Source organism: Lingula anatina, chromosome 7, assembly GCF_051362555.1.
Source record: "Lingula anatina isolate TDL-2025a chromosome 7, LinAna3.0, whole genome shotgun sequence".
NCBI lineage: Eukaryota > Metazoa > Brachiopoda > Lingulata > Lingulida > Lingulidae > Lingula > Lingula anatina.
The window spans coordinates 23,984,624-24,004,936 of NC_141773.1; the positions used below are offsets into that span (position 1 = coordinate 23,984,624).

Genomic DNA, 20,313 nt, shown 5'->3' on the forward strand with positions numbered 1-20,313 from the left:
TAAAACGCGATTTTAATCCTTATTTTCGTTTATCAGTCAGACAAATAGGAAAAAACTGATGAAAAATAATTTGGAAAAAAATATTTCATATAAAATATCAAGTCTGTAGTTGTTAACACACATCCCAACCGTCTTATAATTAGAATAACTTGAGAACAGAAAATCCAGTCATTCTGTTTTTAAATAAAACATGGCGATCGATCTTCTGAATATGATGTTGATTTAATGCCAACGTCTGCCAATACGCGATATGATTGGCTGGTTACCCCAATAAACGTGTCACTTACTGCTGACTGAATCATTACATCAAATGCAACTGTCAAGGTAAGGTGTTAAAGTCTTTATAGTGTGGCATTTAACTTTAACTTAACATGAACCCTAATGCAATATATTTAAATATGTATGCACTATCATTTCATGAAAGAATGTCGTCATATTTTCTGTTACAGTTTATCGTTACCTGCTATAGTACTCTCACGTGTTTTTGTTAACGTGTGTCGTTATGCGTTTTGTTTTAGTATGTTAGTATCTTCTGCATTAAAGTATGTTGTTATATTTCCTGTTATAGTGTTTTGTTAAGTTTCCTGTTATAGTAAGTTGTTATATTTCTCTTTATAGTATGCTGACATAGTTTAACAGTTATTTTATTCCAGTATAATATGCTGTGATGGTCTTTGTTATATTACACGGGGATGTTTTCTGTCAGCGTATGCTTACTATACGCTACTGCCATGTTTTCTGCGTCATGGAAACCCCAATACTGGTACACATGGAACCTTTTTTATTTTAGAAAATGACTTTAAATAAATGTCTTATTTTATTATAGAAAATGTCCATTGGATTCGTGACAATCCTAGGGTGTTTGTCCGTCGTTATTAGAAAAGCGGATGCTGTCTGCTGCCACCCAGTTGTGGATTATTATTGCGGGGACTGTAGTCGTGTAAGTTGTATTTATTAAGAGGCTCTGCCAATACCCATAGTTATGAAATGTACGCTTACGCTGAAGTTTTAACATAAAACATACCTTTGCTACATAGAATATTCTTTAAAAAAGTGTAAAGATACCCAGGGCAATAACACATTGTCTTTGGAAATCAGTAACTGGGAAGTAAAGGACGTATATCTTTATTTTTAACCAACGTATAAAATGGCATTAAAACCATATGAACATTCACACTGGGAACACACTGTTATAGTGATTGGAAGGGAGGACCATTTGAATTTTCAAGTTAATATATTTCAATATATTTCCATGGATAAGAAAAGCCGGTTAAAGATTTTCTCTTTAAACTTTAGACATGGTATCACTGTGGTGTAGGAAGCTGTGACAGACTGAGGTGCAACTGTGAAGGAGGATGCAAATCTGGCTGCTCAAAAGTGACAGTTACTGGTTTTTGGTAAGAATTTTCAAACTTAAACAAAATTTTTTAACTCATATTGCGTTAAATTTGTAAGCACTGTAAATTAATTTTGGAATTTAATATGAATCACTTTTGTGTTAATTGATCAATTTATTTGAAAGTGATGACTTAAATAGTTCTAATTTATTATTGAGCGCCATAGCTAATAATATATTTAGTCAAAAGAAAGACGCCAAAAGAATTGACATACTGCACAGTTAAATAGCCACCAAATTATCTTAATTTCGCTACAGATACCCCCCCCCCCAAAAAAAAAAAATAATAATAATAAATAATAAATAAATAAATAAATAGTAATAATGTTTCAAAAGTATACTTTAGAGAAATACTGGAGTGAATCGTTTCAATTTTTTGGGAAAATTTGAACGAACGGACATTTTCTGCTTTCTTCCTGTGCTATTAACATCCGTCGACAGTCTCATTTGAAAAAAGTATCCCTTGCCATCTGTACATCCGCCACATAGATGTAAAGTGCTGACTCATTTATGGGACGTTTACAAACCGGAAGGGTGGATTAATAGGGCAATTTAAGCCTAAACAATTGCAACTTTCAATTCTACTTCTGGAGAATTTCAGTCGTATATAATTAGTTGATGTTTTAACATTATATGCTTTGTTTGAAATCCACACTCTGTGTATTCATAACGAATATGTTTTTATCAAGGAAAACCTGCAATTGCTACATTACAAACAAAAGGTCCGCGGGTGTAGATGTGGATTACAGCATTGACCCTAGTGTAGTATTCAGTAACACTGATACAGACAGGTAAGTGATGTAGGTGTGGATTACAGCGTTGACGCCAGTGTAGTATTCAGTAACACTGATACAGACAGGTAAGTGATGTAGGTGTGGATTACAGCATTGACGCTAGTGTAGTAGTCAGTAACACTGATACAGACAGGTAAGTGATGTAGGTGTAGATTACAGCATTGACGCTAGTGTAGTATTCAGTAACACTGATACAGACAGGTAAGTGATGTAGGTGTAGATTACAACATTGACGCTAGTGTAGTATTCAGTAACACTGATACAGACAGGTAAGTGATGTAGGTGTGGATTACAGCATTGACGCTAGTGTAGTATTCAGTAACACTGATAAGTGATGTAGGTGTGGATTATCAGGTATCGGTAAGTGACAGAGTGATCAGTGTAGATGGAGTTTTGTTTAGTTACATATAGGATAAAGGTGGATTCCCTTCATAATTATGATTTGAAAACAACGAATAAGAGTATATTTAGTTGTATATCCGAAGTGTGGTAATTCTACACAACAAAGAAGTGTTTATATTAGCATTTGATATGCTATATTTTAACAGGTGGTTACCGTCATTTCAGATTTATCATACATTTTAACGTCAAAATTATTCGCGTCGTGTTCTTATTGCTATGTTTCAATGTGAAGTAACCATAAAACATTGAGACACGTGCTTAGGAAGAAATAAATATCATATTTTGATTACAAACCATTTTATTACAGAAATGAGCAGTTGTCCAGAGATGAATACATTCGTGCTGCAATGAACCTGAACAGAAACACAAGATCTGAGGACATTCACGCTGAATTCACGGAGAAAGACAAAAATGGCGACGATATGATTAGTTTGGATGAATTTGAAACAAAGAATGAATGAAACTGGCAAAAATCACTTACTGTCAAAAATATTGTTTTGGTTTCATGTAGGGCTTCAAAGATAAACCCAACTGAATTTGAAAAGCATCAGCAAATGCTTTTTATGTTTTTATTAATACTGATAGAAAAAACTTGTTTGTCCTTTACAATCTATATTTTTGACAGTTCCGAATGCTGGTTGACTTAAAGTTTCTATTCCCAGTATAAAACATAATTACATTTTAATTGTCATTTGTCGTGACAGTGGTTTGATAAAAAGGGTTTGTCATTTCAGAGAAAGTTCATTTAAATGACATAGATGAAATAAGCAGACAACAACATCACGTTCTGACAGTGAGGACAGCCAGTCTAACCCTTACCATACATATTTAATTAATTCGTACAATGCACTTCTAAAATACCGTGGGGTAGCAATATCCAAATGATAAACTGTACTATGTCCACGTTTGTAACCTTCTTGGGAAGGACTTGTATAAACTTTACGAAGGCCGTTTAATGTCATTTTACCAAATAATAGGAGGTTAATAAAAAACGCATATGAAAAAGTTGATGAATGTAGCACGCTTAATCGACCAAAAAATAAATTACCCAAACGGTCAGCCATGAACCCCTGTATTAGCTAAACGTACGGCTGCAGACCTTTTCATTTTACTATATAGAAAATAGATAAGTGTAACAATATCGATCATATATATTCTGGAGTAAATGGCTAAAATTAAACATGGTCACTGAGGTCAAGAATACAGTCTGACAAGACTCGCCATATCGCATGGCTATCAGGAGGACCTCTATACTCCCCTCCACCAGAGAAATACTTTCTTATTTCCTTTATTTGTGAACTCCTGCACATTCTCCATGGTAGGTAACTGACAGTCAGAAGGGCCTTCTTATTTCAATAAAACCCTATGTAGTGCCCATGAATGAAGATTCACAACTGGTTAGAAACATTAAACTGCAAATTACTTTTTACTAACAGGTCCCCCGCGTCATTGCGCACTATTCAGACAGATGAAGCAATACTTATAATTAGAATAACTTGAGAACAGAAAAAAATCCAGTCATTATGTTTTAAATCAAACATGGCGATCGAATATGATGTTGATTTAGTGCCAACGTCTGCCAATACTCGATCTGATTGGCTGGTTACTCCAATAAACGTGTCACCTACTCCTGACTGAATCATTTCTTCATTTGCAACAGTCAAGGTAAGGTGTTAAGGTCTTTCTAGTGTGGCACTTTAATTTAACTTAACGTGAAACCTAATGCAATTTATTTAATTCTATATGCACTATCATTTCATCAAAGTATGTCGTCATGTTTTCTGTTACAGTTTATCGTTATCTGCTATAGTACGCTCATGTGTTTTTGTTATAGTGTGTCGTTATGCGTTTAAATTTAGTATGTTGTCTTCTGCATTAAAGTATGTTGTTATATTTCCTGTTATAGTGCTTTGTCATGTTTCCTGTTATTCTTATAGTTTGTTGTTACGTTTCTCTTCATAGTATGTTTTTTACAGTTATTTTATTCCATTATAGTATGCTGTGATGTTCTTTGTTATATTGCGCGGGAATGTTTTCTGTCAGGGTATGCTGTATTCTACTATACTCTGATGCCATGTTTTCTGCGTCATGGAAATCCCAATACTAGTACACGTGGAAACTTTTTTATTTATAGAAAATGACTTTAAATAAATGTCTTATTTTATTATAGAAAATGTCCATTGGATTCGTGACAATCCTAGGGTGTTTGTCCGTCGTTATTAGAAAAGCGGATGCTGTCTGCTGCCACCCAGTTTTGTATAATTATTGCGGGGACTGTAGTCGTGTAAGTTGTATTTATTAAGAGGCTCTGCCAATACCGGTAGTTATGAAATGTACGCTTACGTATACGTTGTAGTTAACATAAAACATACCTTTGCTACCAAGAATATTCTTTTAAAAATTTTTAAGATACCCAGGGCAATAAAAATTGTCTTTGGAAATCAGTAACTGGGAAGTTAAGGGCGTATATCTTTATTTTTAACCAACGTATAAAATGACATCAAAAACCATATGATCATTCACACTGGAAACAGACTGTTATAGTAATTGGAAGGGAGGGCCATTTGAATTTTCAAGTAGATTTATTTCAATATATTTCCATGGATAAGAAAAGCCGGTTAAAGATTTTCTCCTTAAACTTCAGACATGGTATCATTGTGGAGTAGGAAGCTGTGACAGACTGAGGTGCAACTGTGAAGGAGGATGCAGATCTGGTTGCTCAAAAGTGACAGTTTCTGGATCTTGGGTGTAAGAGAGAAATATTTTTAACTCATAATTTTGGAATTGAATATAAATCACTTTGGTGTTAATTGAACAACTTCTTTGAAAGTGATGACTTAAATAGTTCAAATTTGTTATTGAGCGCCATTGCTAATTATGTATTTAGTCAAAAGAAAGACGTCAAAAGAATTGACATACTGCACAGTTAAATAGTCACCAAATTTTCTTAATTTCGCTACAGATACTCCCCCCCCCCAATAATAATAATAATAATAATAATAATAATAATAATAATAATAATATTAATAACGTGTCAATAGTATACTTTAGACAAATACCGGAGGGAAGCGTTTCGATTTTTTGGAGAAATTATATTTGAACGGACATTTTTCATTTTTTGCTTTCTTCCTGTGCTGTTAACATCCGTTGACAGTCTCATTTGAAAAAAAGATCCAGTCCCTTGCCATCTGTACATCCGCACGTCCTTTCATAGGTGTGAATGTGCTGACTCATTTATGGGACGTTTACAAACCGGAGGGGTGGATTAATAGCGCAATTTAGGCCCAAACAATTGCAAATTTAAATCCACTTCTGGAGGATTTTAGTCGTATAGAATTCGTTGATGTGATTTATATGCTTTGCTTGGAATCCACACTCTGTGTATTATATGCGTAACGAATATATTTTATCAAGGAGAACCTGCAATTGCTACATTACGAACAAGAGGTCTGTGGGTGAAGACGTGGATTACAGCATTGACCCTAGTGTAGTATTCAGTAACACTGATACAGACAGGTAAGTGATGTAGGTGTGGATTACAGCATTGACGCTAGTGTAGTATTCAGTAACACTGATACAGACAGGTAAGTGATGTAGGTGTAGATTACAGCATCGACCCTAGTGTAGTATTCAGTAACACTGATACAGACAGGTAAGTGATGTAGGTGTGGATTACAGCATTGACGCTAGTGTAGTATTCAGTAACACTGATACAGACAGGTAAGTAATGTAGGTGTAGATTACAGCATTGACCCTAGTGTAGTATTCAGTAACACTGATACAGACAGGTAAGTGATGTAGGTGTGGATTACAGCATTGACGCTAGTGTAGTATTCAGTAACACTGATACAGACAGGTAAGTGATGTAGGTGTGGATTACAGCATTGACGCTAGTGTAGTATTCAGTAACACTGATACAGACAGGTAAATGAAGTTTAAGGTGCACATGGTGTTTTGTTAAGTTACATTCAAGTTAAAGGTGGATTCCCTTCATAATTTTGATTTGAAAACAACGAATAAGCGTATACTCAGTTGTAGATTTGTAGTATGGTGTTCTTATTATTATATTTCAATGTAAAGTAACTATAAGCCATTACGACGCGAGCTTCAGTAGAAATAAACAGCATATTTTGATTACAAACCATATTATTACAGAAATGAGCAGCTGTCCAGAGATGAATACATTCGTGCTGCAATGAACCTGAACAGGAACACAAGATCTGAGGACATCCATGCTGAATTTAAGGAGAAAGACAAAAATGGCGACGACATGATCAGTTTGGATGAATTTGACACAAAAAGGGAATGAAAATAGCAAAAAACATTGTTTGTTGAGAATAATGTATTGGTTATATGTAGACCTTCAAAGATAAACCCAGCTGAGTTTGAAAGCACCAGCAAATGTTTTTTTTTTATGTTTTTATCATCTTTGAAAGAAAACAAATCTTGTTTGATCTTTACAACATATATTTTGACAGTACCGAAAAATGCTGGTTGACGTTTAGTTTCCATTCCCATATAAGAACATAATTATATTTTAATTGTCATTTGACGTGACAGTGGTTTGATAAAAAGATTATCCTTTCAGAGAAGGATCATTCATATGACATAGATAAAATAAACAGACAAAAACATAACGTTAAGGTCAAACAGTAAGGACAAGTAGACTAACCCGTACCATACAGTTATTAAATGATGTGTGATAGCAATATACACATGAAACTTTCCAGTGAAGGACTTTATAAATTGTTCTTTTTTTATTTTTAAAGAAAGAAATTTATTTCTCCCAAGTCAATTTCAACTAAATTTTAAAAATAACGTGAGTCTTATAAATACAACCTAATATGAAAAAAGGTTAATGAATGTAGCACTCATATTTCGTCATCACATAAATTGCCAAAACGGTCACTCACGCACCATGGCACTATTACCTAGCTATAAGATGAGACGCGACTGAAAATCAAAAACAAAGAAAAATGATGTCACAAAAATATTAAATACACAAAAAATTTCAAGGTTTTGAAAAAGAAAGCAATTAAAAAAACATTTCTAGCAATAGTTACCCAAAAAACAAACAAACAGACAGACAGAAAGACAAATAGACAATCAAACAAACAAACAAACAAACAGACAAACAAACAATCCACACGCCAATCCACTCACCGATGATACATATAACCCTCAGCCTGACTTCTTACTACTTAGCACGTTCCTGTTATTGAAAAAATCAAAATGACAGCTGAAATATTATGTTTGTATCGCACATTAAAACCCTCTTATTATAAGATCAACTTGAGAACAGAAAAAAAAAACATTATTTTATTTTCAATTTTAATCAAGATTATTAATAAGAGGGAATCGATTGGCTATTTTCGTTACACACTACGAAAGACACTATTTTTTGCCTGAGATTCGTAAAACCTTCGTATCATTTAACATAATCCATGTCAGTGACTCGTCAATGCCACTTTTGATTCCTTGTACTTTGTGAAACGAAGCCATTATACTCGCTTACTCGCAATTTTCAATTCCCTAGACACGCATTTGCAATGAAAAATGAGTGACCTTGGTCTATTGTAATTTGAGATTTGATTATTTTATTACCCGTGAACTGTGAGCACTACACCCTCCATTGGGACCCTCTTATATGTTGTTGCTTTTGTACCAACATGTGCCAATACTCGATCTGATTGGCTGGTTATTCCAAGAAGCGTGTCACTTACTGCTGACTGAACCATTGCATCAGCTGCAACTGTCAAGGTAAGGTGTTGATGTCTTTCTAGTGTGGAATGTATGTTAACGTGAGACCTAACGTTATTTATTTACTACATAGTGCTTTCATTACAACATTTTGTGCTGTTGATTTCTGTGGTAATATGACATACGTCAAAGAAACCCATATCTAACACACATTCAATCTCTTACTTAAGAGAGTAGCTTCTTTATAAGGTACGTGTGTTAAGCCTCTCTTCTGGTCCTCAAATCAAGTTCGGTCCCTTGGTTCCAAACTGTTTACAAGAAGCTCTGTACTGGTCCTACACCTGTAAATCATGACGAGTTCAAACGTGTTCCCCAAACGTGTCCTTGGCTGACTCTATTATGGTCTCCAATATTTGAGGTTTAAAACTTTGAGAGGCTACCAAAAAACGTACGTAAACTGAATGTTAGAAAGAAATGCATTTCAATTATTTAAAATTGTATTATATTTGCTATAATATATTCTCATATTTTTTAAAGAACACAAAAGTTTTGCTGCGTGACTACCTTTAGGATGCTTAATACTACCACAATATTTATAGCGTTCTCTGCTTCTTGTTTTCAAGACAGTTACATTCGTGGGTGATTGTGTGCATGTGGGGGGGGGGGGGGGGTACTCACTCACTGTCATGATCGTGCATTCCTTATTCCGTTTCAAGTTAGTATAAGTTCTTATTTTCATATGTACGCTTTTATTCCCGTGAATTCCCTAAATGTCCACTGGACTGTCAAGAACTATAGTGATTCAATCTAGAGCTTAAATCAGAACTTAGTCCCTTATATAGGCACAGTATAATGGATTTTTACTGCATACGTTTTATAAATCTATTAATACTGCAATTTATGTAAGGAGCTCCCTATGAAGGATAGTCTAGCTACTTTATTCTTTTACGCATTTTGTTTTCAAATTTTTTTTTCAATTTTCAGGTTTTAGGGTTTAAGTATGGTCACTATAAAACTGCCAATATGTAGGCGTTTTGTGCAAGTAGTAGAAATGGATTATATTATTTTCGAATCAGCGGATCTAAAATAAACAAAGTTTATTAATAAACGCCCAATATATTCATAATTAAAGCCTATTTGCCTGTTTGACTGCATTTAAAGTTAAAACCAAGACGCAACTGACCATAATGTGTGTTTGATTGACGGGGCTGGTTTAGAGATGTACGTGCTGCATACCTTATTGGTATTTATACCTAGGCCTTCACAAGCTATATATCCCATATCATTCGGATAATTTTCAAGTGATGTTTTGCTACAGGATGACAACTTAGCATCCCAATTGTATTGCTTTAGGAGCGTACAGTGAAGGGGATATCATGAAAACCCAGTGATCTGACCAAAGCCATTGTGGCGATTTGATCGACTAATGGTAGAGGACAGATCCAGTATAACTACGTAGTATAAGTGTGCATACCAATGCAATTTACTGTTACACAACACCATACTCCCTTGGGCAAAATTAAAGGCTAACATCCCCGTTTCAATTTACCACTTCAAGGGAAAGATTCAGAACAGCGCCCTGGCCTGAATTTTGATCTTACAAACTGACCCCTGGAACAAAAAGTGAAAATGTGAGCCACATTTATTTAATTTAATATCAGAATAAATATATGACACGTTCCATTACTTTCACTGGTTTATGTCATTGCACCTTCTAACAGGGAAAGCAGTCAGAAGTTATTAAAAGTAATATGAAACATTAATAAAAACGTTATGCAAAACGTGAGCGGTTGGGATAAGTTAATTTACGCTCTCATCTTTCATATGAAAAAAAAAATGAATATTTATTACAAGAGTTCAGGGTGGGAAGGGAGCATAAGGGCATAGCAACTATTATGTTATGAAATAACGATTTGAAATAAAAAAAGTCAAGTTGAGCCTTTCTACTGATATACTTTATCGTGTTTCGTGACTATCTAGCTTGGTCGGTTAAGAAGATATATACCCCCCCCCCCCCCCCCCCCCCCGCCCACACTTATTCCAACCTGTAAGATTGGAAAGTCGGTAGTCTGGCTCGGGCAATAAAATCTCACTATCTCCACATCTGGTTTCTATCAAGCGCGTTCAGAGCTTCAGAGCTTAGGACATACATACCCCCTGAAGAAAGGATCTGCAAGTTATGCTCAGATGAAGTGGAAAACGAAATACACTTTCTTTTAAAATGCCCCTTACTCACCAAACACAGGGAGATCCTAAAACCAGATCCTACACAAACCCCAGAGGGTCAATTCAAATGCATAATGCAGTCAAACGATTTACATGTTATAAAGAATGTGACCCACTATATCACAATGTGTAATAAGGAAAGAAAAAATATTCTCAACCAACCACCACCTAGTCAACCAAAGTAACGAGCGTATACTGCAATTGTAAAATCTGATCACAGTTATTGTATAAACAATATTGTAATTCACTATTGTAATTTTAGTTATATGATTATATTATGTATACTGTTAGGTCATAGTCATTGTAAAAAATGTACTTGAACCGCAATAAATAATAATAATATTGCTCCTCGGGCCAGGAAATCTGGAGAGGGGGAGTAGAGGAACATGTCTACCATGGCCCATAGGAGCCTACGCGTGCGTCTTTTAGACGCCACTTTACATGCGAAAACGACAAGGCCTATGCCGAGTTCGTCTTTTACTACAGAGCTTTGAGAGCCGAAAATGGCATGGCTGTGTCTCTTTCGCCACTTACTGAACTCCACAGATGCGAGATTGACACGACCCATGTCGCGTTTGTCTCTCAAAAGACACTGTTAAAAAACATGAAATAGGCATTACGTGTGATTTTCGCAGCTGAATAAGTAGACCCTTATAAACGAAGTTGACGTGACCTTAGAGTCATGTCGCTTTCAACTTTTACAAACCTCCAACAAAATCTATCTCCACACAGACGCGCGCGACATGTACTATTTGATATGGGTCAGTTGAAAGCGACATTAACCTAACTGGCTCATGTTACTTTCAGCCAATTAATTTGAAACAGAGGGACCGTCTTAAACCCCTTTATATTTGAATCCTTGAAAATAAAAATATGAGGCCATATAATTATTACAAGCAATTAGCCACACTGTTATCTAGATAGCACTAAATTATGATGGGATTCAAATGAAAAAAATGTTTTGGGACAGCACAGCATTGTTTCAAATTAATTGGATTTGACATATAAGAGTTGGCTGAAAGTAACATGAGCCCTTTAGGTTAATAGGGTTTCAACTGACCCATGTCCAATAGTACATGTCGCGCGCGTCTGTGTGGAGATAGATTTTGTTGGAGGTTTGTAAGAGTTGAAAGCGACATGACTCTCAAGTTACGTCAACTTCGTTTATAAGGGTCTACTTATTCAGCTGCGAAAATCACACGTAATGCCTATTTCATGTTTTATAACAGTGTCATTTGAGAGACGAACGCGACATGGGTCGTGTCAATCTCGCATCTGTGGAGTTCAGTAAGTGGCGAAAGAGACACAGCCATGTCATTTTCGGCTCTCAAAGCTCTGTAGTTAAAGACGAACTCGGCATAGGCCTTGTCGTTTTCGCATGTAAAGGGGCGTCTAAAAGAGGCACGCGTAGGCTCCTATGGGCCATGGTACATGTCTTCTCAATATGGAAAACTATATATTTTGGTAATTTTCTTTGTAACATTTACAAACACTATAAAATACCCTTTCTCGATTTGATATCATGTTCACACATTTCTGTAAATATCCTGAATTTAAATACTAATGTTAAATGTCAGAGACTTTGATTTATGACGAGAGAGAGAGAGGTTAAGACATTCTGTAAATGTCCCGAACTAGAGGAGGGTGTTATAAACTAAACACATCTTGGCAATAACCCGTAGACATTTAGCCGGCAGAGTGGTTTAGTTATTATGATCAACATTATTGTTTATATTTTTATCAATATCAAACAATTTTACTGTTTGCAGCTATACCAGTTTGGAACCTGTACTCTGCGCCATATAATAGCAATGGTGCAAAGTAGTTATATTGTAAAATCCTGCAATAAAATTTTCTTCAAATATCAAATTTTATTAGATGGTTGAATACAACATCAGTAATAGAACAGTAATAGAATTCAGTATAATGATACTGAATTGTTGTAAAGACATGTAGGAAGCAGGGTGACCATATATGCTCGGAATTTTCTCGGAGAGGGAAATTTCTCGAGTTTGTTCACTGCCCTGTGAAGCCATATTTTGTGGCCTGAAATGCCGCATCCGTTCTTCGTGACCTGACCTGTCAAAAGCAAGTCTGGGCGCTCTTTCGATTCTTCCACATTAATCAAGATACGGAGTATCAATTACAAGTGTCCGGGTGTGGGGGGGGGGGGGGGGGGGGGAGCATGAAGGGAATAAATAATTATAAGTAGTATCCTTGCGACACAAGGTTACTCTGCAATTTATATCTTTCAATTTATGCTGTGAAATAATAGTCAGCTAGTCCGTTGATCTAGCGAATCAACCAAAGACCGTTAGTTGAGTTGCTTAACTGCAAGTAATTAATCCCCTCCCCTCCCCCGAATGTCATACTGGCAGGTTTCCAAATGAAGACTATACCGCAGAAAAAGTTTGGGACCCAAAAGAGAGTCAGCCAAAGACACGGTTGGGGAGCACGTTTGAACACGTCATGATGGACATTAACAGGTGTAGGACCAGAACAGAGCCTCTGGTAAACAGTTTAGAACCAAGGGACCGAACTTGATTTGAGGACCAGAAGAGAGGCTTAACATGTACAGAGCTTCTTGTAAACAGTTTGGAACCAAGGGACCGAACTTGATTTGAGGACCATAAGAGAGTCTTAACATACGTGACCATTTATTTTGTGTTTATTTTAGAAAATGTCTCTTGGATTCGTTACAATCGCAGCTATAACCGCCTGCCTTTCCACCGTTATAAGACAAGCAGAAGCTGTGTGCTGCTATCCGGCTATCACAAATTACTGTGGAGACTGCAGTCCCGTAAGTTGTTTTTATTCAGAGACTGTGTAAATAGTCAATAGTCAATAGTCATTTAGCTCTCAGTGGAATGCTGACTTATACATTTAATACTATTTGCCTTAAATTATCGATGCCTTTAACCCTTACAAATTACAGAAGTATTTTGCTTTCCCTGACTTTAAATTACTTGGTGTAAATTTCTCAGAAATTCACATATAGCAGCCGAAGTAGTTTGTTTTGTTGAAAAATATTGAAAACAAATTAAACTTGCACCAAAAGATGAAAAAGGTATCATAAGCAACCGAAAGAAAGAGTATTCAAAAGATGCGTAAAATATAATAAGGCAAAATTTAATAGTATAAAATATTTTAACGGACCCATGGTGGAAGTAATAATAGATTGTTTCCCAGAAAATTTGCAAAAGCCGATGTCGGGATAGCCGACTTTACATTGTAGGTCACACACTTTATGTTCTAACTTCACCGTCGATCCATGGTCACACTTCCTCATTTTACTAAGTGGTAATTTAGGATAATAATGGTCTATATTTGTACGTTGAACCCTGACAGGACGAAGTGTCCCTTTCACTTCCAAACAATCACTTGTACTTGGACTAATACCAATGATTTATGTGAATAGGGATTATAGCTTCTTGCTTGTACCCACTACGGTTGTATCACCATAGACTTCCCTATCACTATTTAATTACCATGTTACGTGAGTTCCCCACTAGTACAAATGACACTTTGTTTTTCAAATTTTTAAAAATACTACAATCCAACCTAGTTTTATTTTACCATGATGAAGAGAAGTGATTGCAGTCATCAATTTCAGATGTTAAAGATACCTAGTAAATTATCCTTTTAAAAACTGGTGTTGTTTACAAAGACTTAAAATTACAGAGAGATGGAAAAACACCCTAGAGAGAAGGGGGGTCTGACGGAGCGCAATATGAACACATTGTTACTGGGAAGATTTTTCTCTCCATTTTCTGCATGTAATATGTTAAGGAGTGGAAATGGGCCTTTTTTCAACTTTTGCCTCTAGATAGTTATTTTATCTATTCTGAATTATATAGCCAATTCTCTTTTTTACAATACCAGCATGTCAAGCATTCAAAATAGAATTGAGGAGATATAGTCAATATGTTTACATATATCGCTAGCGCATTTGTTTGCTCTAAAAGCTGTGACTGCATAATCTGAAATCCAAGTAAATAAAATGGCTGTGAGCAGACAGCCACACACAGCATGTTCTGCAGCTTGTATACACCGTGTGCAGATCATAAATGTAATCCCCAGGCTTGTAAATCGATTTTCACAAGGAAACCGTGACCAGCCAGCGTTTTACACCATTAGGTATATGTCGTGAAATTACAAGTACTTGTTCTTGTAAATAAGTGTCGATTCAATATGAAGTACAATAATTGTGGACAGACAGCACCGTTCACTAAATTTGTCCATGCTAAAATCTATACTACGATAGCAACCTGCATTGAACTTACACGAAAACAAAATAATACAATACCGTGTTTGTGCTTAATGCTGTCAGAGCCTTTGTTTTTAATTGCGAAAGAGATTTCCATAATGAAGAAATAAAATATAGCATTATAAAATAAATAAACGATAATAACTTTTTTATTTTAAAAATATTATTATTTAAAAAATAATTATCATCTAAGTTTTTATTGCATTGCCGTTAAGATACGACAGCAATGATAACAGTGAGGCGGTGTTTGGGTTGATCGACATTGCACGTGTTGGCACTGGTATCAGCTCCTTAATTGTGCTCTTCTGGCTGATGCACCTTGTCGTTAATTAACCTTACAGAGCATCGTTGCTTCGTGCTGGACCACAGATACCAGAGTCAAGGGATTCAGTCGCCTAAGCTACATGTATGTGTTCTTTGACTAAGCTGTTTTTAATTCCGTTTAAAATTTGTTTGCCCACTGTTTGCCCATCCCTTTCTATTCCCAGAATAGGGACTGAACTATTTTAAACGTTATAAAACAGAATATAACAGAAATTTAATGATGAGCCCTACTCGAATCTTCCTCCTAAGGTCTTAAGTAATCAATATTAGAGTGGCCTTACGAGTTCTCACATTGTGCCCATGGCAGCAAGCCTTCTGCATACTGGCCAAATCATTGTCGCACACCAAGTACCCCTGTAGGACACCAAGTAGGAATTTGTAGCTATATCGTGCAGCCATATCTGTCTGTATTCTGTAGCCAGGTCCCCAATACAGCAGGAACATGACTCCATTGTGGACTTGTCCCAAGTGTGTCTTTCTTGTGTCTTATGATGCAATGGGCAAAGCTGATTTGCTAAGACACATAACGTGGCTCTGGGGTAAACGGTACATGTCACAAAATTGTTATATAAATATCATTCAAATTGAAATGTTCTCCAACTTATTTCAATTGTTTTAGGTGTGGTATGGCTGTGGAGTTGGGAAATGTGATAAGTTAATGTGTAACTGTCGAGGAGGCTGCAGATCCGGTTGCTCTAATATAAGGATTGTAGGATATAAGTAAAATACCTCTATGTATTCATCCAGCTAATGCAGCTAGTTTCTCTTCTCTATAAATCAATTTACCACAATATATATTTGAATTTGACCGGATTTTGTGATCATTAAACAGCCAAATCAACGTGCTTGTAATTAAGAAATAAATGGTACAAGAAAAGCTCTTCCCAAAACCATTCATTGATTTGGGAAACATCCGAAAAAAAAATGATGTTCATTTATTTACATCATATTAAAAGAACTAAAACAATACCCAGACTAAAATAGCTTATTTGCTTATTTTCTTATCGGTGTGTTATCTGTAAAAATTGTTTTGAAGGAAATATTGACGTTATAATCAAATTGCATAATTCTTGATAGGCCACCAACGTGCACTTGCGACCGCAAGAGATCTGCAGGCGTGGATTACAGCATTGACGCTAGTGTAGTATTCAGTAACACTGATACAGACAGGTAAGTAATGTAGGCGTGGATTACAGCATTGATGCTAGTGTAGTATTCAGTAACACAGATACAGACAGGTTAGTGATGTAAGTGTGGATTACAGCATTGACGCCAGTGTAGTATTCAGTAACACTGATACAGACAGGTAAGTGATGTAGGTGTGGATTACAACATTGACGCTAGTGTAGTATACAGTAACACTGATACAGACAGGTAAGTGATGTAAGTGTGGATTACAACATTGACGCTAGTGTAGTATACAGTGACACTGATACAGACAGGTAAGTGATGTAGGTGTGGATTACAACATTGACGCTAGTGTAGTATACAGTAACACTGATACAGACAGGTAAGTGATGTAGGTGTGGATTACAGCATTGACGCTAGTGTAGTATTCAGTAACACTGATACAGACAGGTAAGTGATGTAGGTGTGGATTACAACATTGACGCCAGTGTAGTATTCAGTAACACTGATACAGACAGGTAAATGATATAGTTAAATTCACTGAGAATAAAATTGGAGTAATTTGACTCTCTAGTCAGAGTCCAGCACCCCTTGACCCTCATGGAGTTAATTTGACTCCTATATAAGGGTCAAATTACCCCACTACCAGAGCTTTAGACTCTCTTATCAGAGTCAATCACCCCCTGGCTCTCATGGAGTCAATCTGACTCTAAAATCAGAGTCAAATTATCGGGGGTCAGTATCTGACTGACCCCTTTCACCGCCTCGTTTCGCTCGCTGGACAGTAAGCATCGTTTCATTACTTGTGATGGCAGTGAGCAGACGGCGTGGAGAGAACAGTTTTCCTCTTGCTTTGTCAGTATAAACATTACTTTATTGGCCATAGTTGGTTTTATGCATTAACAAGTGGTTTTCTCTCTGTTTCTGCATGCAGAACTCGTGCACTTAATTACATTGTATAACTGGCCTGGGATTTCAGTTGCCACACCCTTTATGTGATATATTGGTATGCAGGTCAGCAGGTTGTGTTTCCAGGTTGTAGGTTTGACCCACCAATGCATGTCAGTGGAGAGGTATGCTCACTCATTTGTGTATATATATATATGTATATATGTCATGCTGTTTATTACCAGATTTAATAACTGTTTGTTATTGCTCCTTCAACACCACATGTGACCGCATGGTCCAGTGGTTTGAATGTCTGCCTCTGAAGCGGGAGGACGTGGGTTCGAGCCCGTCTGGAGACACATCAGTCTGAAGTAAATGATATTTGCAGTCTCTCCCCTTGGTACTGATGTTGTTGTTTTTGTTCATGATGTGCCAAGGAGTCAAAGATTCCTAAATATGGGGCCATGGTGACTCTTTTGTAGAGATAAATCAAGGGATGAAGGGATGTGTGAATGGAGTCAATTGTGACCCTTCTCTGGGGTCTGGGATGGCATTTCTCCCAATTGGGAGTTATTTTAGGCACCACTGCTGGACTCCAAGTTTGGAGTCACTTAGACTACGATTTTATTCTCAGTGTTATTGTAAACAGGTGTGTAAAATGTGCACTGGTAGTCCTATACAATCATGGGTCGCTACATATAGTATTACATATGGTCAGATAGTGTTTATTAAAAGTATGTTACTTCCCGTCGAAACAGATCTGGCCAGATCTATTGTTTATTTTGTTAAATTGGATTATTCATGAAATGAAAGTGTAGAAGCAAAAGATAAAAATCACGGGAGGTATGTCTACAGAATTCAGTAGAACTGAGCTGCTGATTGTGATTACAATCTGTATTATTACAGAAACGAGCAGCTGTCCAGAGATGAATACATTCGAGCTGCAATGAACTTGAACAGGAACACAAGATCTGAGGACATCCATGCTGAATTTATGGAGAAAGACAAAAATGGCGACGACATGATCAGTTGGGATGAATTTGAAACAAAAAGTGAATGAAACTGTAAAAAATCACTTGCTGTTAAAAATATTGTATTGGTTTCATGTAGGCCTTCAAAGATAAATCCAGCTGAGTTTGAAAAGCATCAGCAAATGATTTTTATGTTTTTATTATCTTTGAAAGGAAAGAAAAGGACAAAAATTTTCTCCCCGTAAATTATAATGTGTTGTCATCATGGAGGCGTACAAAGAAAAATAATCGAATTTGAATGCGTCTGCAAATGTTGTTATTTTTTCCTCAGTGATTCTTTGAAATAAAAGCCTGATGAATATATACACTATTTGTCTGACAGTTCAGTAAAATGCTGGTAGACACTTGGTTTTTATCACCAGTCTAAAACGGTAATTTTTTAAATTGTTATTTGCTGTAATAGTTTCAGTGACAAAAGAGTGATTCATTCCAAAATAATGGTTGTTGTAAATTATCTGTTTGACATTTTACACAATTCTTTTTTGAACTGTTAACTGGAAAACCTCGACAATGTATCATCTTTATTAGATTACAGCTCCCGTTGAGGACGAACTCACTGCATGATTATCGCTTCAAGAATATCATTATACGTTACTCATTTCTTTCAAGACATTTATAAGTCCAATCCCACTGACATTAAGTATACCATATGAACTACTGCTGTATGATCTATAGAAAAGATCATGTTCTTCTCTTTATATACAATCCTTATGACGTCATTTATGTCCAAAGAAAAATGCAGAATATGCGGATGAGATGACTGCCAAGTCTACGCATCAATGCCTTTCACATATCTCGGCAACTGAAATAGCCCTAAAAGGTCCGAAACTATCAATTAACTTACCGATTTTACTGTTTTAAATTTATAAAAAATTGTAAAATATATCTTTTGGGCATTTGAGACAATGCTTTTCTGAAATGATAAATGATAAAAACCCTGCCAATCTGTTTCAATTAAATATGGGGATCAATCTTCTAAATATCCTGTTGCTTTTGTGCTAACATCTGCCAATACTCGATCTGATTGGCTGGTTACCCCAATACACGTGTCACTTACTGCTGACTGAACCATTACATCAGATACAACTGTCAAGGTAAGGTGTTCAGGACTTTCTAGTGTAGCAGGTTACTTTCAATTAATGTAAAATTTATTATATACTTATTTAGTTTTCTTTGCGCTGTCATTACACCTTAACCATTTTATCATTAGAATAGTTTGTGTAGAGAAAATAAGACATGCCATTCTGTTTTCAATTCAACGTGGCGAAACTTCTAACTTCAAGCTTCTAAATATGCTTTTGTACCGACCTCTGCCAATACTCGATCTGATTGGCTGGTTACCCCAATACACGTGTCACTTACTGCTGACTGAACCATTACATCAGATACAACTGTCAAGGTAAGGTGTTTCTTTCTAGTGTGGTACGTTATTTAAACATAGCATAAAACTTAACGTAATTTATTTTATTCTCTAATCGCCATCATTACATCATACCGGCAGTAGAGTGTCGTTATGTATTCTATTATTGTATGTTACTACATGTATGTTATCAGTTAAAGTATGTTGTTATGTTTCATGTTGTTCTTATGTTATCTGCTAGAGTAAATTAATGTGTGTTCTACTGCCTGTAAAGTAGGTTGTTATGTTTCGTATTATAGTGTATTGTCATGTTTTCTTGAATACTGCGGTGATATTTCCTGTTACAGTATGTTGTTATGCGCATCAGGCAAAAGGTTGGTCACATTATATAATTATATATATATCCCGCACGAAAACGCAGTAGATACTCCAGCGCAGTAGACTACTGCAATCATACTGCATTTCGATTTCGGAGCTAATTAGCATATTTGAAACATGCTTCTATCATGCTGCTAATCTACTGCATTAATGCTCCTCTCTGTACAAACCTATGTACTTTTTGGAGTAGAATTGCAGTAGACCATACTGCAATTCTACTGCAAATATGCTCCACACCACTACTCGTTAATACATTGCTTCTTTGATACTTCGATACTACTGCATTTTCGTGCTTTCCTTAATAGTATGCTATCATATTTTGTTATGTTTAACAGTTATGATTTCTGTTATGATATGCTGTCATGATTTGTTACAATGTGCAGGGCTGTTTTCTGTTAGGGTATGCTGTTTTCTATGCT

The 20,313-nt window shown here is 36.0% G+C and overlaps 2 protein-coding genes and 1 long non-coding RNA gene across 3 annotated transcripts; all 3 read left to right on the forward strand.

Moving 5' to 3' along the window:
• The first annotated feature begins 28 nt into the window (after positions 1 to 28).
• LOC147760933 (uncharacterized) lies at positions 29 to 3,525 on the forward strand. The gene is made up of 4 exons (XM_087018275.1): positions 29 to 940; positions 1,297 to 1,397; positions 2,086 to 2,187; positions 2,900 to 3,525. The coding sequence occupies exons 1-4, from the start codon at positions 830 to 832 to the stop codon at positions 3,051 to 3,053; spliced, it is 468 nt and encodes a 155-aa protein (XP_086874401.1). The 5' UTR covers positions 29 to 829; the 3' UTR covers positions 3,054 to 3,525.
• Positions 3,526 to 5,980: 2,455 nt separating this feature from the next.
• Positions 5,981 to 6,906, forward strand: LOC147760934 (uncharacterized). Its single transcript, XR_015335519.1, has 2 exons — positions 5,981 to 6,108; positions 6,748 to 6,906. It is a non-coding gene; the product is annotated as an uncharacterized LOC147760934 (long non-coding RNA).
• A 6,084-nt stretch (positions 6,907 to 12,990) lies between these two features.
• LOC106150790 (uncharacterized) lies at positions 12,991 to 18,580 on the forward strand. The gene is made up of 5 exons (XM_087018126.1): positions 12,991 to 13,029; positions 13,196 to 13,318; positions 15,729 to 15,829; positions 16,187 to 16,279; positions 18,032 to 18,580. Exons 1-5 carry the CDS (start codon positions 12,991 to 12,993, stop codon positions 18,183 to 18,185), a joined length of 510 nt encoding a protein of 169 aa, XP_086874252.1. The 3' UTR covers positions 18,186 to 18,580.
• The last annotated feature ends 1,733 nt before the right edge of the window (positions 18,581 to 20,313 follow it).